The sequence below is a fragment of the Acipenser ruthenus genome, chromosome 11 (assembly GCF_902713425.1).
Source record: "Acipenser ruthenus chromosome 11, fAciRut3.2 maternal haplotype, whole genome shotgun sequence".
NCBI classification, from domain to species: domain Eukaryota; kingdom Metazoa; phylum Chordata; class Actinopteri; order Acipenseriformes; family Acipenseridae; genus Acipenser; species Acipenser ruthenus.
The window spans coordinates 4,167,816-4,195,326 of record NC_081199.1 but is presented as its reverse complement, the minus strand read 5'-3'; the positions used below and the strand labels follow the sequence as shown (position 1 = coordinate 4,195,326).

Sequence of the window (27,511 nt, the reverse complement as noted above, 5' to 3'; positions counted from 1 at the left end):
TTTGTAAACTATATGAAGTTGCTTTTACAGCAGGTGCTCTGCGTTTTCCTGCGAGGACTGCAGTGTTGTGCTAATCTTATAAACTATCCCGGTTTCAGATCCCCCTTCTGGCTGCCTTTCCTTTCTAATCCTGTACTCATTTTAAAGGCCTGTTTGAGTCTGGCCGGGGGGAGCACGTTTGGTATATAAATATATATATTTTTGTGAACGTGACACCTCAGCTCTCCAATAACTTTCCAGCTAATCGCTTCTTCAGCTCGAGCCCTCCACGGCCCGCTTGCTCATTGGGAAGAACTAGGACAAGGTTAGCCTTTTCTATACAGCTTTTATCCACGCTACATTTACAGAGAAATGAAATGGAATTTGCCGTGCGGAGGGCAGAGTGCATGCAGCCAATAAGCTTTATTAATGAGGTTTCAGAATCGTGTAACGGGACCACCAGAGGACCGGCAGGGCGGAACCCATTGCAGATCAAATGCTGCTTTTGTTTACTGCTTTGTTTCCAGTTGTTCAGAAAAGGGGTTTGGCTTTTTTGCTGGAGCTTTAAGACACTCTCGACCCTCTCTAGGCTGGATAAGAAGATCCTGAATGGGGAGACCCACCAATCCAGTTCATGTTTCCATGTGACAGTTTTAGCATATAACCATTGTTATACCAAGTATTAACTAACCTCCTTTAAGAACACAGTTGCCATATGGCCAAAAAATAAAGTATTGATTTTCTATGAAGTGATTCAAACTTTTTTTTTTTTTTTTTTAAGATTTGGATTTGCTGAAACTTTGTTTTGGAGGTGGAGGTGATTTTTAGCCCAGAATAGTAATGGGGTATTGAGATGCATCTCCTTTTTAAGAAGGCACCCTGGAGTATGAAATAATCTAGTCTGTAGTGGGAAAGTGCCCCATGGTATACGACCTACTACACCATCTTCATATGCAATAGCAATGCTGGTGTGCTGAGCATGGCTCAGCTTCTGAGATTTGTGATGTGGGTTTAGGTGGTGATAAGCCATGGATAGAAAGAAAAGAGTATCTGAGAAGAGGCAGGGTTCAGGGTGTATTTATTTGCTGTGCTTTGCTCAAAAGCAAGAGGAAAATAAGTAAAATAACCCTGCATGCATGCAGAGCCGTATTCCTGCGGGGCGGCACAATTCATTGATGGGACTCCCATTAAAAACCTCTCGTTCCCTCAATAAAAAAAGACTTAACTGGCTCTAACATCAGCTGGAAGCATTCAAATCAGCTCGCCAGACAATCAATTTCCAAGCGCTGAGCCTGCGAACGAGACGAGGGAGGCAGAGGGATGTTTCCATTATCACAGTCGTCTCAGAGTCTCGACAGAGAGAGAGAGAGAGAGACGGGCGTTTTAAAAAGCCATTGACCGGGTGCCCTGATAAATATCATATCGGATTAGCTTCACTGTGGCGGCCTTTTGATTTTAGCTCGACTCGAATTAAAAGGAATGCCAAGCATTACTTAAATTATAAATCATAGCACTGCTTTCAGCTTCTCCAAATCCCCTGTCTACGGCTGCACTCCCTGTCATTTTAAATTTAATTACTGCCCCCCCCACCCCCCTTTGTTTCTGGATGTCGGCTACTGTTGTGGATGTAAAATAAATAAATCCTCAATGGAGATGTGACCTTCTCTTATTTTAATCTTTATTATCGGGCGCTCATTCTAATAAGTGTTCATCACATCGAATAGCAGGCTTGCAGGTCCACTCGTCTGCATGTCTGGCTTTTACCTTGCAAGCATTTTGGAAGCCATACCCTTCCCTTACCTTAATCATGTTCCACGTTTCCTGATCACTGTGGAACTGAAGTTCCCATTGTGTTTTTACCATCTTTTTGGCCCTCAAACATTAAAGGAAAGCCCTGCTCTTTGCAGCAGTGTGTGCAGTGGATGTCTAATCCATTTTACCAAGGTACTGTTTTTTTCTCCCCAGCCCCAATCACTGTGGAGTTGAAGAGTTTTGTAGTCTGTTTGTATTCTTTTTTTCACTGATCAGGCCAGCTACTGCATACAAGAACCAAGCCTGCCTCCAGCTCGTAGATATTAAGAGCAGAAGGGGCTCCGCTGTATCTCCGTATCTGACCCCAATCCCTGTGTCCTTTTTATTGTTAATACACCTTCACCTGCCCTGATTGGGGCTCATTAGTGGAGTATTGATCCAGGCTGAGGGAGTGACAGGAAAAGATCTTCACCGGCCCCTGTCTGAATCGAGGACAGAGCCCTGCTTATGGCCAATGACACCTCTCTGTAAAAAGCAGAACTGTTTAGCAGTGAACAGCGCTTGCTGTTTAGGTTATCAGCTGTGTCCATCTTCAGGGCCAGTTTGCAAACTGTGTTGGACAGGAAGCAGGATTTTTTGCCTGCAGTCGAGGTCAACTGACTTGACTGCTTTTTACTGCCCACTAGCTTTTTTTATTTTTTTTAATTGAGCTCTAAGCAAAATAAAGAAAACAACTTGTCTGCAGGGGGGTGAATATCCCTGGTGTCAGGGCTTTAGTGTGACATGTGATGTATATGTATAGACATGTGTATGCTGCATGTTTTGATTGCTCCTTTTGAACTGCTCAGCCTGTTATGTTGAAACTTGGTTTGGGCATTCGTAATCTATGCATGATTCCTGACTGTTGAAGGCCGTGTTCTGCTCCAGATTTGAACATTTTTGCATGTTACTCCAGTCCTTCCACATACTGTGAAAGTAGGTTGCAGTGATCAGCATGGCTCTTGACAAGCCAATTGAAATGCATTCTACTGTTGTCTAGTACCAGCGATGACTCGGCTTAGCCGAGTAGTGGGGGGAGTGAGTCAGTTGCTGCCCTGCCCTATTGATGGCTTGCTCTCTTAATTGGAAGTGAGGCTGGCTCTGAAATCGGCACATATGGGACAGTGATATCATCCCACTGCTGCACACTGAAGCCTGGGGAATGGTGCAGCCCCTTGCTGGGTAAACGTGGGCGAGCTTAAAGCATGCAGTGTGGCATGTGGTTTAAAAATGTGTTTTTTCTTGGAGGTGATATTGGTACCTTTTTCATATGCCCAAAATGTATTTGCATGTGTGTTCTGTAATACAGTGGCGTTATAAATGTTTTGGGGATGGATTGGGGAGGGGCAGAGCCATCTCCTTCTTTTTAAAATGTGTAACCTTAGATTACCTTAAAGTGTAGTGCATTTCAAGGAGAGTGTGTGTCCTTTTCGAGAATGTAAATCAACTGGCTTGTCAACCATGCATGCTAGCTGCTCTTGCAGAGGGTGCATCCAGCAGGCATCTTTTTCAGCGTGAAAGGCCACAGGATGCTCTTGGCTCAGGGAGTGTGATAGCAGTGCACTTTTTCCAGCTCAGGAACATTTGGGCCTCCCTCTCTGCATGTTACTCATGCCATGCCTCCCAATATGTTTGATGGCAGAGGGGTGCCAGACTGTTTGATGGCATCATCTTTTTGTAGAGGATGGGGAGCTGGCATCGCTTGTATTTATTCCCCAATTCCCTTCCTCGCTCGGGCCCGGGGACAAGGGACTCTCTTGTAAACTCAACTCAAAGATAAACATCTTGAAATTAAAAATACAATTCTTGTCGTTGGCAAAGTAATATGCCCACGAGGATATCACAAGCTGCATTTATGTCTTTTTTTTAATTGTTCCAAATTTTTATATATTTTTTTAAATCCTTTTGATCCTCCCGCTGTGATTCTTTCAGGGAGTATCACAGCTCGGAATCGGTTTCAGGGGTTTGAATCGCAGTCAATCGGACTCATTGTGTCTCTGGGGGGTTGGGCGCACTGGATCTTCTGGAAGTATGGAAGGTTTCTTCGCCATGGAGAATGCAGCCCACATGAAAGGGTTTGGTGTTTGCTGGGCGCTTGGTTTGGGGATCGTTGAAGCTCTTTGGGTTTTAATCGAGAGGCTTTCATTATCACAATGACAAAACCTTGCGCCTTCGCCCATCTCGTGTCTGTTTTCCATTGCTGCAGAGCCAGACACTAACAGTCCTTATCTCCCATCCAGGGACAGTGCTCTGATACAAAGCAGGGTGTTCTTCTGTGTGTTTAGGCTTGACAGCTCTTGCTTTGTTTTCCTGAGTACACACAATGAATCAAAGAGCATAAAGATGTGTTTCATGCATTTTTTTGTAAAATAAACTTTGAATGCTTTTTTGTGAAAGCTAGCAGTTCCTAACAATGGAGACCAAAACCAGCAGGGTATAGATTTGAGGTGGTAGAGCCTGGGCAGTGGTAACACTGTTTCTTATAATGTGTGGTTTCATAAGCCTATTATCCGTGCAGAACAATGGGGAAAGGTTGGTGTACAGCTGAGATATACAGAGAGAGAACGAGAGCGTGCTCGCAGTGAAATGTTTATCCCATTGCTCCGCAGGGATCCCTAACATAAATTAGCTAGTCTGTGGGAGTCAATCTTAGCCGGGGAGCGGCAGGGTAATGGATTGGGGATGAGACCCCCAGGTGCTGGTTAGGGGGCCTGGGAGAATGCTTAAAGTGAGCTGGCTGGCTTTACTAGCTGTCTGTTCGAGACGGAAGGGAATTCTCGTTAAAACCGATACACATAAATCCCTAGATATCTTGCCTTTTAAAACCAGATGTTCTCCGACCATAAAGAGACCCTCTAGGTTGGTACTTTTACTGTTAAAGGAGTGCTTTTTAAAATGGATTCTCTTACTTCTCTGCAAACATTTCAACACTGAAGATAAACTGCTGCATCCTGATCCATTTGTTGTACTGTAGGTCACATGGCCAGATACCTGATAGGCAATTGGAGGGAAAATGAACTACTCCACAGGAAGTGATGTTTATACTAGGAAGTAGCAGACACTTTCAGCATTGTCTTTCAAACATGCGCGTATTCCAAATTGAAGTGTAAAATACAAGCAGAGGACTAAAATAATATTCAGACCAATCTTGCTAGTGCCAGTAACCTTGGCTAGTACTACTTGAACCTGTGAAGTATTCAATATGATCTGTTTTATTTAACTGCAGTACTATCCTGTATTGCATACTGTCTTCAGACACCCTTATGAATAAGTCTGCTCATCATTAGATTGCCTTCTCGTCAGTAACATTTAGGACATTCTCTGTAATTTATTCTTAAAAACCTTTCCACGTTTGCTCTACACTGTACCATCCAGCCTAGACGTTATTTCTTTTTCTTTGTGCAAGAAAGCAAGCAATCCATGAATTTTCATAACCCAGTCTGCAATAAAAGCAGGGGGAAAGTTGGCATCAGATTACAGGAAAACGTTGGCTGCTAATTTATTGAGAGATTTATACTTCTAATTAAAGTATGACGCAGGGGGGCAGTCTACCCTTTCTCAAATGAACTTGCAAGCGAAGCTTTTTGAATTTAATAAATACAATGTACCTGTGAATTTTAACGGCAAACGTTCAGTTCTGTCTGGCCAGAGGTCTGGGGTGAAAGGGGGGTGTCGGAGTCAGAGCAGCGTACCCCATTTCCATGCAAACCCCCTTTCTCCATATTCCACAGTAAACGCTGTGCTGCTCCACCCAGTCAGGTTTGGAGTCTCTGGTTGGCAGGTATGCAAGGGAGCCGTAGCCCTTTACTATTCCACGTCTGGAAGTGTTTTTTATAATTTGAACTGTACTGCGGTTACAGCGCAATCTCAAAACAAGGACAATAATACTGTATTGCATAAACAAGGTCTCTGGTTAGGTACAGACTACCCTTTTTGATTTTTATAGATTGTATGTTTGTACTTCAGGAGGAACCTTGTTTGCTCTCATTCTTGCCAGTATAAATATCACAGGAGAAGAGCATAAACATACCCTCCACCTCCCCCCACGTTGCTATAAAACATTGAAGCAATTTGCAGTTCACTGATGGCCAACGGGGAGCCGTCTCTCTCCCTCTGAAATGCGCTGTTCTCTATGCAGTATTAAATATTAATTGGAAATCAGTGGAGGACATGCCTCCTAAATGATAGAACAGAAGGGCTTGGATCGCCTCGGGCAGCCTGCAGGCTCCTTTCTTCTCAGATTTACCTGCAGCCCTGCGCACGGCCGCTTCCTCTGTACTGACAGGCCCAGAGAGACGTGTACGCGCTCTCTCTCTCTCTCTCTCTCTCGTTCTTTCTCTCGTTCTCTCTCCTCCATCTCTCCCTCGCTTTCTCTATAGCCACACTGTGAACCTTTTAATCTTTACACATGTTTTTTTGTCTCCATCTCTGATACAGACGCTGTTTTCTAAGTAAAGGCAGTAATCTGAACCCCAGTGTGTGTTGTTTTTTTAATTATTTAGTCTTTCTTTTTATTTATCGTCTCTGAAGGTACAGAATTCACTTTTCTTTCTTGCAGGTCTTTATAATAGGGTAATTGTGTTCAGTCTTAACCTGAACATACAGTAGAAGGATAGGTAATCATCTTCAAACCTACAGGATGCATGTTTTTTTTCGTCCCCGTGACATTTTAAAATCCTGGTGTTCCCAGGGCAGATAGTTTGACCTGTTTTTATACCCGCTGTTCTATTCAGTGGACAGTCCCTTTCGGAGGTTTCTGTACCCCTGCACTGGCACTTCAACCCTTTTGTGCATGCTTAATAATAATAATAATAATATTATTATTATTATTATTATTAAGACATTACATGTACATTAAATTAATGTTACAAAGTTTGAGTACAATTCAGACACCCTCCTTTCCCCATGTGTAATATTTCTTGATTTAATTTGTTGTACTAAGTTTACTAAACGTCTGACTGTTGCTCAAATCCAATTCTTCTCTTGCTTTTGAATGACCCTCTAATTCTTATTCAGCAACGTGTGCTGTACCCTGTGCTTTGGCTGACCTTTATTAAGTCAAAGAAAATCATAAACCAGTTTTGCTGTGTATGAAAAAGGTGGCAGTAAGGTGCTGGCTGCGATTTAAGAGGCTTTTAAAATGATTGTAAACTAGCTGTGCTTTAATTAGTGCCCTGAAGTTTCAGAAGCCTTTTTAATAGAGCGTGTTCTTGTGCTGGTGGAGCACTGACTACAGTATGTGTTGGTGCTGTCACTACTCTGAGGTACCTGCGTGTGTTGTTAAATTCATGTTGTTCTGCAGGGGGAGTTTAGCAGCTTTGCAATTCTGCTGGAGGGTTTTCATCATATTGTTTTGTGTTTTTAATGACAGGGCGGCTCTTCCCCTGGGTGTTTTGTGCTTTGCTTTTTGAATTCACATTACATTTGCCATTTCAGCTGAGCTGCTTATTGTGGTGTAATAAACCAAGGCTTTTCCTACGCTCGCACGTACCTGTGCCTTAATGTTATGCTGTTCTGCTTTCCTCGGTTGCATCTCACGAACAGCACATTTTAAAGTTACATTTTAACTGTGCAGCATATTTCTTGGGTTATGTAGTGCATCATCATTCTGTTTCCAGAATTATCGCTCTTGTGATCTGCATGTCTCCAAACCCCCTACGTGTTTTAGGAGCTTGTTAGCTCTTTGGCTCACTGGGGATCATTATCGGTACACCATGAAGATTAAGTACATCGCTATATCCCTATGACTTTATGACTTTATGTTCTCTTTAATGCGTTGGGACAAATGGTACCCATATTATAATCGGTTACTGACAATACTTGTCAGTAAATAGCTGTCAGCTGCAGGCTGCTGGCCTGGGATGCTGTCGTGAAAGTGGTGAGCTAGCTGTGAGAGGCTGGAACACAAATCGGTTCACAGGCCCGTGAACTGCACACCGCCAGCGCTAATCAGACATGACAGCACTGGCTGGTGTGCCAGTCCTAGTCTGTAACGTTTCTCTGTTTGTGCCGAGCTGGGGGGATTCTCTGTTCATGTCTTCGTTTCAAGGCTCCACTGGGCGCACATGATCTGGCGTCCCCCGCTGCTTCCCCTTGTACCAAGAAGCTTGTGATGGGGATTCCAACAACTCATGAAACGGGTGAAGGGTACTGGAGCTATTGGGACTTTTCATAACCGTTTTAAGATGTCATGAGCTGCTTGCAGTTGAAACTACAGTGTCTGTCATTGGAAAACTAAGAGCCAGCTCAGCAGTTTAATCGCTCTTCTCCTCTCAAGGTTTCTCAATGTAAACAAACTAGACTGCCAACACGCTCCACTTTCTGATGTAGCCGTAACATCCAGTAGTGTGTCCAACACGCCTGGGCTCAATTCCAGCTGCTGTGCAATTCTGAATTCATTGCAATTAAAATGTAATGTTAATTGTAGTTGAACCTCGGCACACCTGCAGAATTGTAATTTTATACCACATCATTTATTTGCCATTCGATCCTTTTCTCCTTGTATTTTCCACCCCATTTGTTTGAAAAATGTTTCTGAATTTGTATGATTTATTGCTTGGTTATTTAGAAGAAATAAGTAATGTTAATGTGTGTAGTCCGTTTTTTATGTAACTTTTTAGTGGAATTGCAATTATAATTACTGCAGGGTAATTGTATCTGTAATTGTCATTCAACAAAATAACACTGCATTCTGAATAACACAATCCAGCTGTAACTGTAATGATAATTGACTCCAGGTCTGGTATCCAAAATACAAAGTTAGAGAATGAAACCATATATTGTGTGTGCATGTAGTGTGAGGTTGCTGCTGTTTGGAAAGGAGGTCCGTGTGGAATGTGCAGTGCAGACTCCTTTGCTTTCCCACGCTGTTTATTTTCCTCTGCTAGCCGGTTTGAGATGAGAGCGCGCAGCGGCCTCGCTCGTCTAATACCTCCGAGCGGAGACGAATGGAAAGTGACACTTGTGTGTGTGGAATGGTATTTGTGGCGACACTTCGACTACAGATAATAAAGTGTTCGCCCCGAGGTGATTGCGTTCAGCGAGCGCCTCCGATGAAACTCACTTACTCAACAGAGGGAGAGAAAACCCAGACTCCTCTGAAATGACAAACAGAGTCACCAGAAGGAATAGAAAACAGAGGGTAGTCGGATGGATGTGAAGGTGTGGTTTAGGTTGTTTTGAATCTCGGTGGTTTTTTTTTTTGGGGGGGGGGGGGGGGGGGCAGAATACCTCGTTACCCCAGCGCAGTTTTGAGACTGCTACAAACAATTGTTACAACAGTAAGGTGTGGTTTTATTTTTGTTTTTGTTTTCACACATTTAGTTTAGGGGTTGCGGTAACAGATTCATTTTGTTTATATATAAAAAAAAAAAAGACAACTGAACCAAACACACACGTACACTGTACACAACATCAAATACCGTGAAGCATTTCACATGCACTCCCTTCCCTTTTTCTCACTCAGACTCTTCCACACAGACACTTACCTGCTCGCACACTCCCACACACACTACCTCATCAGCGCAGCTTGTGGTTTTGTGCTTTACCTGTGCTGAGACGGAAGCGGCTGCCTGTCGGCTCTCTCTCTCTCTCTCTCTCGCTCTCTCTCTCTCTCTCTCTCTCTCCTTGCTCTTATCGGCACGCTCTGCTCTATCGTCACCATCGCCTCGGCTGCTGCTCCTCTCCCCATCTCTCGCTGTAGCTCTGTGGTCATCCAGAACGCACCGATGGCCTAGATAGATTGAGAGATTGGGGCTGCAGCTGCTGAGCTCGGAGCAGGGGGTGAAGGAGCAGGCCTCGGAACCACAGCAGGCATCAGAACCCCCCCCCCCCCCCCCCACCACCTCACACTAACTGATCAGGGCTGTGGCTTCCTAACAAGCACACAGCTCTCTGGCAGAGACGAGGCTGCAACATTACCACTCGGCTCACGAAAGAGAGATAAGAGGTGCTATTTTTTATTTTTACAAAGAGCTGTGCATTACCAATTTTTTTTTCCCCTTTAGTAATTATCGACTGTAACATAAATACAGCTGGACCATACAGAGAATATTTCAAGTCAGGCAACCTTTATAGATAGATCAGGGATGGAAATAAGACACCCTGGTTGATCCTGGTTTTACTATGAGGTTAATTGGACAAACCTGAACTTGTTACTTATACACTGGAGCTAATGAACCTTGTATTAGAACCTAGAATGGGGTGAAACTGCTATTGAATAGGAGTCTCATTTACATCCCTGTAGATTATTGTTGGGGGCCCTTCTATCCAAGTGGTCTGTAAAACAGCTCTGGCTTTATTTGCATTTACTGAAGGTTGTCAATTCCCACCCCCAATTATAAGAATTTATTGAAACTGTCCCACGACGTCTCATTTTAAAATGTGTGTCAAGCTCTGCGCTGTCAATCATGTTCACCTATTCCCCAAATACTTTTCCCCCATTCCAGATTGAAAAGTAAAATCTCGCAAAAATGAATAATGCAATTCAATTATATCCAGTACAGTGTAAGGACAACAGCTTTTAAACAGAGTGAAGTGTTCCAATGATGGCACAGTGTGAACGGAAAACTGAGTTTGTGTTTTATTCCACCCACGTCAGGGAAAATAAATGTTTTACACATCCCTTGTATGCACACAAAACAGCCCAGGGTGACGGGAGTATTTATTGAACAACAGACCTTGATGAATCTTCTTTAGTATTTAAAACCTGCCCTGTGGGTCCGTAAGATGAATCGCCTTGTATACATTTAGAAGCAGGTCAATATTGATTTTTATTTTTTTTAATGCCAGTGAATAAAGCCTGTTTACCCCCCTATTCAAAAGAGGGTCTGCTGATTGTCACAGATGCTTCTCCACGTACGCGGACAGGAAACTCCTGTGGTGTTCATGAGGCTTGATTGACTGACGGCTGAGCAAGCAGGACCATGTCTATTATTTGAATTGAGAGACCGGGTTGAGCTTCGCTGGGACTGTGTTTCGGGGGGGGGGGGCCTCATGGTTAACCCTGCCTAATGTCGCTGCGCTTAGTGAATTTAAGCTGCAGTGGTTTAAGCAGAATGGAAGCTGGGTTAATTGTGGGGGCCTTAACAGCTGGCTCAATCAGGGCCAATTGTGTTCACACAAACAGTTGTCATGGCGATTTGAGGCCTAGCTTTAATCGGCAACTGATCGGCCTGTGCCAACTGACACCTCCATTAACACCAGGCAGGTATTGTTCAGGGTGCAGTGCTACTGTCTCTTCTGCCTTCAAATTCCGATTTAAGCTTATAGAGGGTAAAACATTTTTAAAAAAATAAACTCCAAAAGAAAGTGGAACGATAGGTTTGGTTAGGTCAGCCTTCCTTCATTTAAGGCTCATCTCTCCCCCATTTTCTCTCTGTCCCCGTCTCAATTTAATTGTTGACATTGACTGAGTATTGCCCAAGATATCATACCTAAGGTTGAATTACACATCTGTTTTATCTTGCAGTTCTCTTTTTATCTCCTTGCTCTTTAAAAATCAATTAAAAAATTCCCTGAATTTTTTGTAAACGCAATAACTCGCAAAGCCAAGTGCCGTTAAACCATATTTGAACAGCCTGGAGTGTGTTATTGGGTTTATAAAACAGCACACCCATCCTATCGCACCCTTAAAGTAATGGATTGTCCAGTTAATCTGATTGGTTCAAAAAGTTCCAAGCTTTACTGGTACAGAGCCATATTTACAGAGGATGGAACACTTGTTAGTCAGTGAGATTGCTCCCTCTTTTGTTCCATTTTATAAACTTAAATATATTGTACTACGCTGGGTGCAGGTAGACGTTATACAGATGTCTCGGCCAACGCAGTTTCCATCCTTCCGTTCCTATTATTATAATTACCTTTTTACCTTTTCTCTTGCTCTCAGTCTCTCATCTCTCTTTCTCCCTGGCCCGCTCGATGAGACACAGCTGCCTTTTGATTATCGCAATTACAAAGATCCTTTTAAAAAAAAAAAAAAAGCTCAAATTAATGTCTTTTTTTCATTTTTTTTCTTTCAAACCCAGCTTCTTTTGCGTCTTCTCGTTATCTGTCTCCTGAAATGAGTTCATCAGAATTCAGCGCGTGTCAGCGGCTAATTAGCAGCGTGTTAATTGAGTATTCAGGATCGTGCCACCCCAAGGACAGCCGATCCTGCATGAAGGAGAATGCAGCTGTGAGTTCGGCACAAATCAAAGGCTTTTATTTTGGGGGAGGGGGTACCCCCCTTTGTGATCTATTACCCCCCCCCCCCCCATGCACACACACACACACACACACACAACCCTTAAGTGATTTAATCATACATGGCTATACAGAGATGGTCGCAGTGGAAAGTGGCCCTGTAAATTCTGCACTTACGAGTCCAAATCTTTTGGCTCCCAGCTCTCGACTCTCAACGTTAAGCCACTATCCAGTGCCTATTTTTCAAGGTGCATGTTTTGCTGTTTGGTCATAAGAATGATGGTGAGATAGGGGACCGCTGTCAGAAGCCTTTGGTGTATGAGGTTACTAGGTTACTGTACTGTTTAGGTTAAGGATTACTCGGCCTTGATTAGTATAGGGATATCCCCTAGAACAGCCAGCCAGCTAGTGTGTGTGTGTGTGTGTGTGTGTGTGTACGTGTGTGCGTACGTGCTCACTGGAAGAATTAGACTGTGCTGTTTTGCGGTATAAGATTTAAACTGCTAAAGCTGGCTGGAAAAAACCTGTCAGTAATACAGGTAGCGTGACTGCACAACACATCATTATAATTAGTGTACATGCAAACTCAAAGGGCCTCAGAGTCAGCTGGTACACCAGAGCGACTTCTGGGCCTAATAACATCAAATCTTCGTGGTGGGGAGATGGTTTTTGCTGTGCTGCAAAAACTCTAATCTCCATAGCCTATAAAGGGTGAAACCCTTTGAAGTCAGGCTGGCATTTGAAGCTTTTAAATGTTTACAAATGGCAGGAGAGGGAGAGAGATAGTGAGCATGAGGGAGTGACGCAAGTTCTGAGGCAAACTTATGTATGTGTAAAATATATATATAGTGTACTTCAGTATATCATAAAAGCACAAAAGTGTGGTAAGTGTATAATTGAACAATGGTAAACCAAGGAAAGACTTAAGTACTAAATAATAATGCAGAAATCTCCCTTATTTTGTTTGAGTTTGTTTAGACAGCTGTCCTCTAAGGAGCTGGCCTGGTCGCCTCTAGGTGGGTGTGTGTGTGTGTGTGTGTGTGTGTGTGTGTGATGGGTCTGTGTAGGAGTTTTGAGAGTACAGTATGTTACTGGTTCCAGCAGCATGTGACCACTGCAACACTATCCTGCCTCTGTTTTCCATTTTAAACACACAATTTATTTCCTTTATTGGATAGATCTTGTAGGTTTAATCATTTTCACAGTTGGGGGCTCATTGGGTGCTTGAAATAGTCTGAATGAGAGCGAGAATGGGAACATCAAATGAGTTCTGGCTGTGGAGCATCAGGGAGTCTCTAAAATGGTTTTGTTAGAAGAAAAGAAATTAGTTTTATTTTTTTTTTCTTCCTCGTAGTCTCAATGGCTTTTGCTGATTACGGTGTTATCACAGTTAATTCCGGCACTTTTGTAAAATTGCATAAGTCTGAAACGATTTTTTTTGGGTGCTTGTAATTTGCAGTTGTTTGATGTATTACTTGTAAATGGAGCGCTTTCCTTTTTTCTTCTTTTTTTTTTTTACAGCGGTGAGCTAAGTAGCCATGAAATTGCCTGAATAATGTAGTTTAAATCCAATCTCGCAGTGAGGTCCCCCCCAACCCCATCGCCACCCCTTTGGTTCCTCTTGTGGATTCCCATTCCCTGCACTTTGAGTTTGTCTCAGACTTGTTAAGCACTGGCTTTATAAATAAGGGACAGTGTGGGGCCGTGCCTGGTGTTTGATCACCACGGAATTGAAAGCTGGGGTTGGGGTTGAGGTTGAGGTTGAGGTTGGGGTTAGGGTTGGGGTTATCTGGAGTCTAGGGGCTTCTGTCGCAGTGAATGGGGGTGTGCAGAGATTTTTAGTTTGGTTAGGAGTTAGGAGTCCAGTCCAGCCGTAACAAACCAGAGGAACAAAAGCTTAACCATCGGCTTTCAGCCAGAACGATGGCCCAAGGCGGCAATTGTCAGAAATCGGATGTTTTTCCGCAAAAGCTAAATTAGCTGAAGAGTCAAGAACACTGCAGCCCCTCTCTTTTTGATCAAAGCTGTCAGCTAGTTTTGCTCTCCACCTTGATGTAAACAGCTTATGTGCTCTTAATGGTTTCATCATTGCAGGCAGCTATTGTGGTCTTGGAAAGAAACTACACAAAGCAGGCTGGTGCACTGAAAATAGTCACAACAGTTTAACCGCACACTGGAACTTAGGGATGCGGAAGTGTGTTTGTTTTTGTATAGAGTAGTTGCGGTGGGGAGGTAGGGTGCTTTTTTTTTTCAAATACATAAGTATTGCACTGGAGTACAAAGCTTTGGTAAATGAAGCCCAAAGTCAGTCATTGGTAAATGTATTGCCAATCTTGAAATGTCCACTTCTTCGTTCATTAGGTCTGCTCTGATATAAACATTTAGGAGGCTAAGTGACTGAGGGCTGACGCTGAGGATCGGGAGTCTGGAGACCTTGGTTTTGAATCTCAATTAGGCCACGGAAAACTAAATTGGCTGTTTTAACTCGGGATTTCCCAGGACAGTAGTGATAATTTTATATTAAAAAAAGTCAGAATTAATTTAAGTGCTCTGATTTAACAATGCCATTGAGTTTTACCAGCTGCAAGTTTCAATGGATAAATTGCCATAAGGATATTTTTTAAAAGCCTTTTCAGTTCAAAAAATATTAAACCTGTGACTAAAACTGATTGATAAATCGTATATATCAACATTTGTAATGTAAATAGTTGAAGTGACGGATGTTTCTGTGTTTTCTGTTGCAGGTGAGCTGGTGGCGCCCATGCATTCCCCGCGGTACCCCAGCACGGCCGAGCTAGATGCCTACGCACAGAAGACAGCCAACAGCCCCCTTTCCATCAAGATCTTCCCCACGAATATCAGGGTACCCCAGCACAAGCACCTTAACCGGACTATCAATGGCTATGACACCACAGGCCAGCGCTACAGCCCCTACCCACACCTGCACACGGGCGGCTACAACGGCCTGCTCGCCATCGTCAAGACCGCGCCCCCCGTGACAACAGGAAAGGCCGTGGTCAAAAACTCTGAGGGCAAGCGGACTAAGCTGTCCCCGGCCCAGATTGCAGCGGCCCCTTATCCACCACCGAGCAGCAGCACTTTATCCCAGAGCCACGCGCAGATACAGTACCACACAGGCCACTCCAAACCCCCTGAAGCTCCCACAGTACCGGTACCTCCTAATGTTACTGTGGCTGCTTCCGTTATCCCCATTGTAGGGGGCCATGGCTTGGCTTTGCCCTCGCAGTCTAACCTGCCCTCCATTCAGAGCATCATCTACCAGATTAACCAGCACTGCCAGGCCCAGGCTCTGCAGCAGGTGTGCCAGGGGGTGGTGGTGGCGGCATCAACCGCCAACCCCAGCCCAGCAAAACAGGGGGCGGGAGCTTCTACAAACTCTTCTGGCAGCATGGCAGGCTTCCCCGGCGGCATGGTGGCCCAGAGCGGTTTGGCCTACGCTGGGGCGGTGTTGCCCACCCAGGGGGCTGAGCTTGTCAAAGCTGGGGCAGCCTATATGGACAGCATGGATTATATTATCTGGCAGCAAAAGCAGCAGCAGCAGCACCAACAACACCAGCACCAGCAGCATCATCCACAGCAGCAGCAGCAGCAGCAGCAGCATCAGGCTGCCCTGAGGATGTACAGTGCTGGGAGCGGAGGCGGTGGAGCCATTAGCAAATCTCCGGAAACGTGTGTGCCGGGGAGCGCGGTGGGGGTGGTCGGCAGCGCCCTGGTGTCCTCCAGGCCTTACGCCCTGACTGCAAGTGCCGGTTGGCTGGACAAAGTGAGCTCCTCTCCACTGAACTGCGCTGGCATGCACGGCAACTTCTCGGTGGGCCAGTACTTTGCCCCTCCTTGGAACAGCGTGCTGGTGACCCCCGACAGCGACTGTTACAACCCCCAGGACATTGCGGGGGCCAACACGGGGGGCGGCGGGGGGCATAGAGAGCTGGGTTTCCCCCACCAGCACCATAATCACCACCACCCCCCCTCCGACAGCGGCCTCTGCTGCAGCCTGCCCAGCAAGACCCTCTGCAACACCTCCATCCTGAGCAGCAGCCTCCAGTCGCTGGAGTACCTCATCAACGACATCCACCCTCCCTGCATCAAGGAGCAGATGCTGGGCAAAGGCTACGAGACAGTGTCGGTGCCCAGGCTATTGGATCACCAGCACGCTCACATTCGACTGCCGGTATATAGATAAAAACAAAAAAAACAACTAACATTGAAACAAAAAAACTAAGAAAAAAATTTATTAAAACAGAAAAGGAGATCTTTATTATATATAAATATCTATAGATATGCGATTGGCACTGCTTTAAAAGAAGAGGATGGGTGACTCCAAAGCTCCCCAAGAGGTGGTGGCTCTAACGGGCAAAGGTTGAAGGTGAAAGGGGAGTAGCGCATGTGTGTGTCTGGGGTGGTAGGCAGTTGGAATTCAGTTTTGAAGCTGGAAAATTGATTGCTGGTTGGAGTGAGATTTGCTAACTGGGGATGGTTTGCTTTTGCTGGTGTTGTTTTTGTGAGCTTGCTACTGGATGTGGTGCACACAGGTGAAAGAAATATGCACATAAGTGCCCCCTACACCTCGGAGGACCAACACAAAAGCCAAGGCCGTGCAAATGGTTCCAAACAACAAATAAAAAGAGAGAAGGCAAGAATTGTCTTTTGCCGCTACACAGATGAAAGCTGCAAGAACTGTTTTAGTGGGAAAAAAAATTAATAATTAATGTGAATTGCACTGCTTGGAGCATAAATGCTAGAAAATGGGTGGGAGGGGGAGTGGGGTGATCTGGAGTAAATATATTTAAGAAACTTGAAAACTTGAACCTATTTTTTTTTTTTTTTTAGGTTGATATACAATGTATGTGTTAGCTGCTAAGGGAAAAGGTCTTTATTTCTTACTGCTTATTAGATTTTTCTGTTTCAGGGTTTTAATTGTTGTTTTTTTTTATAAGCTGTCTCCAGCTTCCTTGAATGAAACAAGGCTGTTGCTTTTGGTTCTGCAAGAACCGTGGGCTTGAGGTGTTTGGAGGTGCACTAAAAAAAAAAAAAAAAAGCAAAAAACAAACCATGTATCATGAATTGTCTCTCCGCTGTTCAAATTTACAGGTGTTCCCCAGACTTGGCATGTGTTTGCCTTATTGGGTTATACGTTCAAATAAAGAAGACAAAGATACCCTCAATTCTCTCGTTTTGAATTGGTTCCGAAGGTAGTTTTTAGGTTCATGGGGGTAAGATTGGAGAGCTCAGATTTGATCCTGGTTTATACGATTTCCACAATCGGAGTTAAGTGCAGAAGTCAAATTGTATACCCTGAGGGAACAGAGAAAGCTCCGTTCTAGTAATAACAGCATGAATGGGATCAAGGAAATGCCACCTTTTGATCCCAGATCAATTTTGAAGGCAGCGGAATTGCATCTTTTGAATTTTGATTGGTTACCCAAGTGATTGGCTTCAGTCCCAGTTGTGCCAGCTTGGAGAGGGAGTCTGTGTGTGTGTGTGTGTGTGTGTGTGTGTGTGTGTGTGTGTGTGTGTGTTTGAGAGAGAGAGAGATAGAGCTTTACCTTGGATCCAGTTATATCCAGTCAAGTGACAGCAATCCAGGATCTAATCAGAACTTGTCTGCCCCCAGCTTCAGGAACATTTTAAAATTCTTTTAGAAAAAAGATGACCAGATCTGAGGGTTCTCTTGCGAGTTTTCTTTTTTTTAAAAAAGACCAGGTGACGATGCTTGATATAGATTTTATGTACATTTTATTTTCATGCTGTGACATGTTGGATGTAGTGTATTGCACCATGTGCTGGCTTCGGCTTGAGAGACCATTTTTAATTGGTTGTCATTTCTACTAGGTACTGGTGTATCATGTAGACCTGGGCTATAATATGAATGTGCTGTATTTATAAGGAAGTATTAAAATGCTTGCCTTTTTTTTTTTTTTAAACTGAACACAATATAAAAACAGTAAAGATATGGCAGAACAATCTCTGCAAGAGCCTGAGAACCCGAAGATTGAGGCTTTTCTTTTAATTTGATCAATTTGCCCTCATAAGCATGTCCAGTCTTCCTATACAGCCTGAGAGGCTGAACTTGTACACTGTCAGACAGCATTTCCCCACTCTTTGTGCACCACACACGACCGCTACGTTTCCCAGTTCGCTTTTGGAAACAAGACATTCGATCCCTGTGTACTTTTTCTAATCCAGCATTTTCTTTCTCCATAAACTTCTCTGGATCGCTTTCATCAGTCCTATTTCGTTATGCTAATGGGATGAAACCGGGCTTGCCACAACCTGTACTGCACCCAGTGCTCTCTTCAGGAGAGTCGTCTTAAAAGTGATTGATTTGAAGTGCTTAACTACCGAGGAGAAACAGGATGTGTTAGTTGTTCATTGAGATTTCATTTAATTTTAATGCTGATGTAACCCTCCTTCAAACAAGGCATTGCATTCTGCTCATTTAATTTTTTTTAATATAAAGCATATAGAATGTATTTTATTTTCTTAGACTAATTAGGGCTAACACTAAGAGAACTAGGGGAGCGACTGTATATCTCAGAGCAGACAGGAAGCTGTATTGACACCCATTTCAATGTGATTAGGACGATCCAAACTCCTGTTCATTGCACATAAAGCCGATGAGACCTTGGAAGTTGCCCCAGGGCAGTGCGGCATTCGGGCTTGGGTCCCTTGGAAGTTGCCCTAGGGCAGTGCGGTATTCGGGCTTGGGAGTCAGGTTTTGTGGCAGGCACCTGGTAGGTTTCACAGTTGGATAGTGGGCGGATTTTGTTAGTTTCTGGTATATATTCCATATATTGGATAGCAAGCTCAGTCTGGTTTAGGGAACAGCAAAGAGAGACGTTCATTGAGCAGAGGGGATGTGAAATGGCTTGCAGTGCCTGTTTTTGTACTGGGATTTTAACAGTGATGGGACAGCATGGAGCCTCAATACAGCGTCTTTGTCTTCAGTGGATTGAATAATGCGCCCGGCTCCACAGAGGGATTGGGCGGGGGTGGGTCTTTTTAAAGGCTCCATGCTGTCTGTCGAGGGCGCCACGCTCTCTGTTCCATAACTGTTGATGGGGGGAATATATTCCACCCACAGTGACCCTCTCCACTCTAGCAGTGCAAGCAGATTCCTGACACAAACAATGAGCTGCTCGCATTAGGATAATGGTATTAAATTCCAAATAGATTTCAGCACAGAGCTTCACTCATCCACACTGGGCTTTCTCAGCTGTTGAAACACAGCGACATATGGTGGTGTGTCATTATCTGAACCCCCTTTACAGGACGGGCCAGTGAAACAGACTTACTGCTTAAACAAACTGAGAGCCTGTGATTTCAGGGATAATGCATAGCTAGGGGTCTCTCTGCTCGGACCACCAGCCCACACTGCTTCCCAGTCCGTCTGCTCAGACCACCAGCTCACACTGCTTCCCAGTCCCTCTGCTCAGACCACTTGAGCCGCGCTGCTGTCATTACGCAGCACTTGGTCACGTTGCTTCCTAGTCCCTCAGTTCTGACCTCTTGGTACACAATGCCTCTTCAGCTCAAACAATTAAGCCTGTCAGCTGTGGGCCTGACGCACAGTTCACGGTAGAAAGATTTCACAAGCGTGAGGTTGTGGAGAGGTGCTTTTGGGTTAGGGGCCTGGTGTGGTTTTTGTTTTGAATTCTTCTGCAGTCCTTGAGACAAGGGGTTTGTTAGGACCCCCTCTGCTCGTCCCAGTCTTTGGCCACAGTGCTTTCAGCCACTAATGGGCCTAGTCTCAGGGAACGGGCTTAAGCAAACAAGAGGCCCCTCTGGTGTGCATCTGAGGGTGAAATTAAATCACAGGGAAGGGGAGGCTGTGTTTGTATAAAATAATAAGTGACTTTACACCAAGAGATGTCAAAGTGCAGTCTGGGTGGGTGCTTGGCTGACAGTGCATACGCATCACTCACCATCCTACCAATACAGTAACTGTTAAAGATATAGCCTGTTTATAGTTTTAATAGCAGTTATACGAGTAGCCTTGAGTAAGTGCTATTGAATGCAAATGTATTTTGTAATTCAACACCCCCTAGTGTTGAAATTAGGCAAAGCCCCTTAACTCAACACCCTTCTTCTCACTCGTCTTTCACTCGCCCTCCTTCTCTACCCCCCCCCCCTTCGCCAGCGCATTATGTGGCTCACCTCGGCTTGTTTATCCCCCCCAGGAGAGTCACTAATCAGCTTTCCCCCGAAACCTCGGCTACTCGATACGACAACTAGCTTTATCAACATTTTCAAGGGCACAGCGTTGAGATAGACAGAGCAAGAGGGATAGAGAGCGTAAATCCTTTAAGGACAGTGGGGAGGAAGGGCGGCCCAGAAACTGCCTCATTAGCCAGCTTTCTTCCACCCATTTTTCATCTCCTGTTTGTGAGGGACACGAAAAGAGGGACAAGACATGGGATTTGTAGATTTATGATGCCGGATCAATATATATGCAGATAGGCAACGTCTAAATGTACTGCACACGCAGTACCGTATATCATGACAATACCCCTCACCATACAAGTTCAGATCCTTTTTTTTCTCTCTAGCAGTACAAGTGTGGGAATGTCTGATTTATGACAAGTGGCTTATCAATTTAAGGATTTCAAAAACTCCTAATATATCTCTATATTGACCGACAGGGGAATCTGGCTATACACACACACACCCTTGGTTTAATTATGTGTTGAGTCTGTAACATTTTGTTCAAGGCAGTCTAGCCTTGTTCTCACAAGAGATTTGATACTGTTTGTTTGTTTGTTTGTTTTGTACTTTTTTTTTTTTTCTTTTCTCATAAACAACGTGGCTGTGAGAAGCTCAAGACAAACCAGTGTGTGAATTCAGCAAAAAATGAGACACAAAGGGGACAGGCAATGAGGGAAGGGAAGAAAGATGCTGAAAAACAGAAAAACAAAGGCAGCTGCTCTCTCTGTGGAAATAAAATCCACCCAGGCCAGCCCTGGCAACAGGAAGGGCTCTCTCCCTCTGGTACAGTGCTGCCCCATCCAGCCATGCTTACACACAGCATACTGAGAAATAGCAGACACGATTTGAATGTGCACTGTCCCGTTCCGTCTAATTGCTTGTTTGACAGTTCTGCAGTGGCAGGCAGGAAACTAAAAATAGATGATCATAATCATCAGCACCTGAACAATGGACGAATCTATCAAGCAGACAACCTGTGTTTTATTATTTTTTTTTAATTTAATTTTTTTTTTTTGGGGGGGGGTTAATATTATCCTTATTAGCAGTTTGTTGCAATTTTCCTTCCGTTACAAATACATCCGATTTCTAATCCCACTGGTTCTCTCTCTCTCTCTCTGAAGTCTTATGTGACTGTCTTGTTTCCATTAGCTTTTGAAATAAAACCCTGGGGAAATGCAAACTAAAACCGAAGGAATGGCTTTAAAAGCATGTAAGAAATGAGAAGAGTAACGCAAGACTCTCGACTGTGCCCTCGCAGGCTGTCCGTCACGCACGCGCTCTTTTCATTCCTTCGCTCGTTCCAGTATGCCATGGAGTATTGCACTCCGCAGTCATGCACTTTTTCAAAAGGTGGGCAGGGAATTCAAAAGGAGTATGAAATGATATAATAATCTGCTGTCCTATTTGGAATATGTATTGTGCATACCCATATTCCAAATACTCCCGTAGCCAGAACATGATTCTCTTATCCCCAAAAATGGACTGACATGTATTTCTAGATCTGTCTGCGAAGTGGCACACTGGTTCTGTGGGGCGAGATATATTTAAAGTAATCTGTCCTTGGCGTTTCAATATCAACCATGGGTTGACAAAGACAAAATAGGTACATTTCCAATAATGACAGCATAAGTGCTAGCGTAGTAGATGTGTATTTACTGTCTTAATTACATGCGTATTACATGGTTTTTTTTCTGCAATTGATCATGTAGTTTTTTTTATTCAACTCAATGTGAAATAACGCCACTTTTAAAATAAAACATGCCTTTTTTGCATGTGCTGTAGGTAAGTTGTACCATAGTCCTTACCCGCATACCAAGTCTGGGGAAACCTGTTTTGCAATTGTTCTGTTCAGCCAGTTCAAGAAACCTTAAAAGTTTGGTTCTAGAAAGCTCTCTTGATACCTCGGAATAGCCAGGGTCTGGGGTAAAACAACCTTGAGAAATAACAAATGTATGGAAACTCTCTTTATTTAATCATCTTTCATTGCTCTCCCTGCAGTATTGTATTTATGTGTGAAAACTGTACGTTTCCTCAGGATAAATGTATAAATAAATATATGACTTATTTCATTTCTTTTTTTTTTTTTTTTTTAAAGAAGGCTTGATTGATTTAATGAAGGAGCCTGACTCAAACAAAGCTGTCATATCTTTAGCCTTGGGATTCTCTTCAATGTGCCTACAGCCCCTTTGTCTCCCTGTGATTGCTTACTTTAATTCCATCGCCCTCCTGAAGTCTTCAAAACCACAGACCTTCCCTGAAATATCAGCATCATTATTAATAATTGTACTTTCAGAAAAAAAAAAAAATCCCTGCTTTTTGTCAATCTCAGGACTGAAATCTCTTTATTTTAATGTAGATGTTTAATTTATTCTCTCCTCTGTTATTTTATTATTGTTTGACTTGAAGCAAATAAAACAGATTCCTTGTACATTCCAGCCTCAGTTTCCTTTTCTGATTTGCTGTGTTTTATTTGAACATCTTTCCCTTGACCTTAAAGAGGCTGCTTTCAGAGCTGTGCTGCAGATCAGTGGTGGGCATGAAGATGATTTTCATCTTCCTCATTTTAATCAAGTAATAAACCGGGTCTAGTTTCACAAAGCCGTTCTAGGAAGCAGTCTGCTAAATCCAATTTGCTTCCGTATAGACTTGCTGAGTGGATTTCTACTAAACGTTCTCGTTCTTTTTTGAAACTGGTTAAACTAAGATGGCTTGCTAGCTAGCAGAATGCTAAGTGCTGGCAGTGCTTTGTGAAACCAGCCCCTGGGTGTCTGTAGCTTATTGGATAGAGTTCCTGCACAAGTCAGTCTCGCTGGGTGTGGGTACGTGCAGTGTACTGGGCCAGAGTTTTCTCTTGGAATAAATCCTATGGATTTTCAAACTAATATCTGCTTTGAAGGGAGTGTATCATAGGATTTGCTGAATGCCTGAAATCTCCCAAATATCCTCCCGTTCGGTGAATTTAGAAAGCGAAACCGAGACTGGTTTTCTCATCCCATTGAAAAAGGTATAGTCCACGGGTCTCTCGACTCCCCTGATATACAAGCTCACACAGTGGGGGGGGGGGGGGGACAGGAATGTTTTGCGAATTTTAGACAGCGCTTAATTGTTAGAAAATTACGGCTGTAAATACTGTTTGTTTTTTTTTTTGTTTTTTTTTCCCCTACAGTAATTACGTTAAATAATAATTACCTTCGTGCTGGAAAAAATTACCCTCAGCTGCGTATTTGTTTGTGCCTTTTTCTCATGCAGAACTACTCGCAAGGTCACCATGTGATTAGAGATCAGGGGGAGGGGGCTGAATTCTCTGCTGTAATCTTGTTTTTCAGCCTTCAGATAAGACGTTGAAAGCAGGTCCCATCTGCTTTGTGAATGGCAAGGATCCATGAAATTGTAGGAGAGCGGTGGCATTTGTCTCCACAGTTCAGGAAGGTGAGTAGCTCAGTGCTTACCCAGTTAGAAACTCCAGCAATGACTTGTCTATCCTGGCCACAGCTAGTACTGTACTTTGCATAATCCTGCTGCTCTATACAGTGTTTGCAACTGTATACAGCTGTTCAATTTAAAGAATAGTGCAGCTCCCAGATCCAGACCGCACATTGATCTCTACATATGTGTGTCTCGGGGCAGTGTGGTGTGCATGATATACACGTTGTACAAGCGCATCGATTCGGTCTGGGAGAAGAAGTATCTCATTAATGCACAGTAGGCATGAAACCACCAATTTGATTGTGGAGCACTTGTGATCTACGGAGCGTGGAGGAGATACCTTCTTGATTGTGCAGTGGGAGAAAATTCTGATTAGTGCCGACTGGGATTAGAAAAAGGAGATTCACTGGACCAAATCCTTGGGAACCTTTTCCCGAGATTGGTTTAGATTAAGGAGAGGGTGAGATAAAGGTATAGCTTTAGATTAAGTCCTTTTCATACTAAGCCTACAGGCTGGCCAGATCAGTACCCTGTTAAGAACCAAACCCTCGGTAGAATAGCAAACCACTTCAGAGCAGATGTGCCTCGTTTCCGTGTAACTCCTGGATCAAAGCTGTACAATATGTACATCTAGAACCTGTCCATGTTATACAGGGTCAGTAACTGGGAGTACTCTATACCAGTATTGCCTGCTATCCTCAGTAACTCAGATTGTGGGTGAAGCAGTATTGCAGCTAGGTTGCAGTCTAACTACACCGACGTCTTATCATGTGTTCCAATTGAATGCTCTTCTGAATCCCGTACACTAACTCTGTAGTTTCACATGGGTTTGCTCACAGGCACAAACAGGCTGTGAAGCATAAATGCATTTCTTATTAACAGAACTCATTCACCTGCAAGCAGCTCTGAATCTCTCTGGCAATTTTGCAATAAATCAGCACTCAATCGCTTTGCTAGGCATTCACTGAGCTGTCCCTTTTGCTATCTGGAGGTGTTTAACTGCTTTGAGTCATGTCTTGTGTTCTGTAGTAGCTGCCGTGTGTGTGCGTGCCAGGGGAATGTTGCTCTGGTCTTCCTAGACAATACTTCAGTGAGTCCCTCTGGATTCAGGTAAGGATCACTGGCAGTATTAATCCACCATGGAATCTATAGGGACATTTATTATTATTATTATTATTATTATTATTATTATTATTATTATTATTATTATTATTAGCGTCAATTCTAGCATTCAGCCATAAAGCCATGCATTGAACTGACCAAAGACAGCCAGTTTAATCATTCCTTCCAGCAACTGCATTGTCAGTTGATTGTACTTGTTCTGCTATTGGTTTATTTCTTCAAAATTTGCCTTTGCTTCAATATACTTGCAGGGCCCTCTTTAACTTCACTAATGGATCTCTAGGGTCTTTATTGAGCTCAGCGGTAACACGCTTTCACAGCAGCAGTTTTTCAGAGAGCAGACCTCTGTCTCCAGCACACACACACTTCTTTGATCCGAATGAACAGTGAATGGAAGCCTGTCCAAGGCCTTGAAGGCAGACGGGAGAGCGGTTCACACAGCGCCCTCGTTCTACTGATCGGCCGATGGGCTCGTTTTGTCAAGCATGTCCCACTTGGGTGCAATATTTCAGCAGTGTGTATGAAAATCTCTGGAGTACCTGCCCTGGGGGGGAGATCAGCATTTGTTTAGACACTGCCTACCAAGAGAAGGAGCAAGAGACAGAAACAAACAAACGGGCTGAAAGATGCTCCCTTTAGCTTATCATTCATGTAAAAATACACCCGGCTTTTGTTGTTCTAATACATTTCTGAAAGAAACGGCAACAGGATGATGTCTTTTGAGATGTTGTGCACAAGGTCAATTGGCCTATTTGAGGCTTGTTACTTTTTTTTCCAAGGTGTCCTCTTTTTAATAGAATGACCTCTCTCTTGTTAAACCAACACAGTCTATTTATTATTCTCGAAAGGATCACAGCATCCAAAGTGATGCAATTTCATAAAGAGATGTCATATTATTTCTTTGAAGTTGGAGGTTATTGGAGGCTGGTAATTAGCGGCTGGGCACTAATTCAAGCATGAGCATGAAGAAATTAGGCTTCAGTGGTTAGAACATTCTCCATCCTTACTTGACTACTAATTGCATTCAAATCCAGTGAGATGCAGCAGCGTTGTGAGCACACATCTGTTGGTCATTCACTAATAATGCACATGGGGTGAAGGTTAGAGAATCCGACACACTCACCCCATTAATTAGCCGGTCATGTTTTTCGTGTCTTTTCATTTTATTAAAAGTTAATTCTTTTAAAAACAGGATATTTGAACAAAATATACCATAATACCATTTTCACATGGAGTACCTCCATTTTACATTGAGTTTTTGGACCATTTGAAATATGATGCTAATCTAATATAGCGGGTTTTATATATCAATACTCCTGATGGGCTGTGACTGTAGTAGGAGATGCTGTGAACGTGGGTGGGATACCGTGATGCATGAAACCGCAGTTCTATGCTTACCGTTTTTAGCTTATGATGAAATGTACCGGACCTGCACAGATCTATGCTGTACTAGAACACCACGATCCGGGAACAATCATTTACACGCACGAGCAACGGCGGCGTCTTCCAATGGACTGCGGTGCAAATAGAATATTGTCTGAAAAACGCATCCCCTTTTAAGGTGTTTTTGTTTACCTTAACGTTGGTTCTTATTGTGAACTCCAGTGCAGATCCCAGAAAGCCAGTGTGCCTCCGCCTCTCTCTCTCCGGGGATGCAGACACAGGTGCTCTCATATCTTGTACAAAGCCGTGCGCGGGAGGATGACTCTGGAGTCATTAACAGACTGATGGCAGCAGGCTTGGGTGTGTGTGTGTTTTTTTTTTTTGTTTTTTTTTTCCCCCTAGGATTCTAATGTGTCAGCTCAGGTGGAATCTCAGCGAACAGGATTCCTTCCATCAGAAGACCCAGGGGGGCAACCTTCCAGGCTTTAAATAAACCAGAAGCCTTATTTACTGAGAGATTTATTTCCTAACATAGAAACACTGTACAGATTTGTGAAAATCCCAATGATAAAACACCAGTACGTTTTCTATGGCTTGCTGTATCAATCCAGTCCTTGAGGTCTGGAATTGTGTACCTGTGCTCTACAGGTAAACACTGTTCTATTATAACGCAACACTACAAAAGATGAACTGAACCGTAGAAGGAAGTAACAGCTCTTTACTGAGTTTACTCTAAAGAAACACAATGCTCTGTGTGGCTTTACCTCGTGGCTGACCCCTGTAAGTCAACCTGATTCATACAGCATGCCTACAGGCTTGGCAAGTCCAGCTATTCCAGTGCAGCGAGCCAGGCTGAGGAGGCCAGGGTTCCCAAACCAGCAACCTCTGAGAAAAGACTGAAAATTAAATGTAGGACACGCCAGAACAGAGGAAGGAGAGTTAAAAATGTAGAACCCGAGAGCTTTTCTATAGAGACGCTGCACTACTGTATATAAAAAAATAAAATAAATGAATTTTTTTTCACCTAGTTATTCAGAGGATTGTAGGCAATACTTGGATGATTTGAAGTAATTCATAGTAATGTTTGTGAATTTCTTTAATAAATTAAAGTAATTAATTTTGTGTAATTATTAGCTCTTTAGTAAAAGCGAATGAGAGTATATTTGTCAGTTCAGACAGGTGCTGTCATGCAAGTCGTTCTTGACTCGCATACTGGGATCTGTGATGTACACACAAAACCTTTTCAGTGTGTCAGACAGACTTTAAGATTTTATAATATGGAGGGCAGTGAGTGAGGCAGGAGTTAGAAGCCCTGCATTTAGATCCCAGCTTCATTAATAATCCATTTCTATCTTTTCTTTCATTCCTTGTACTGCCTTTTCTGCTGTGCCACGATTCAGAA

The 27,511-nt window shown here is 43.5% G+C and overlaps 1 protein-coding gene across 3 annotated transcripts in view; it reads left to right on the top strand.

The window, feature by feature from the left end:
* Positions 1-22,608, top strand: part of LOC117426617 (protein FAM222A-like) — a 49,483-nt gene extending 26,875 nt beyond the window's left edge. For all 3 annotated transcript variants that reach the window (XM_059032958.1, XM_059032959.1, XM_059032960.1), the window contains exon 3: positions 14,697-22,608. In XM_059032958.1, coding sequence (XP_058888941.1) covers positions 14,697-16,156 — 1,460 coding nt within the window. In that variant the 3' untranslated portion in view covers positions 16,157-22,608. The remainder of the gene's footprint in view (positions 1-14,696) is intronic.
* Positions 22,609-27,511: the final 4,903 nt, after the last annotated feature.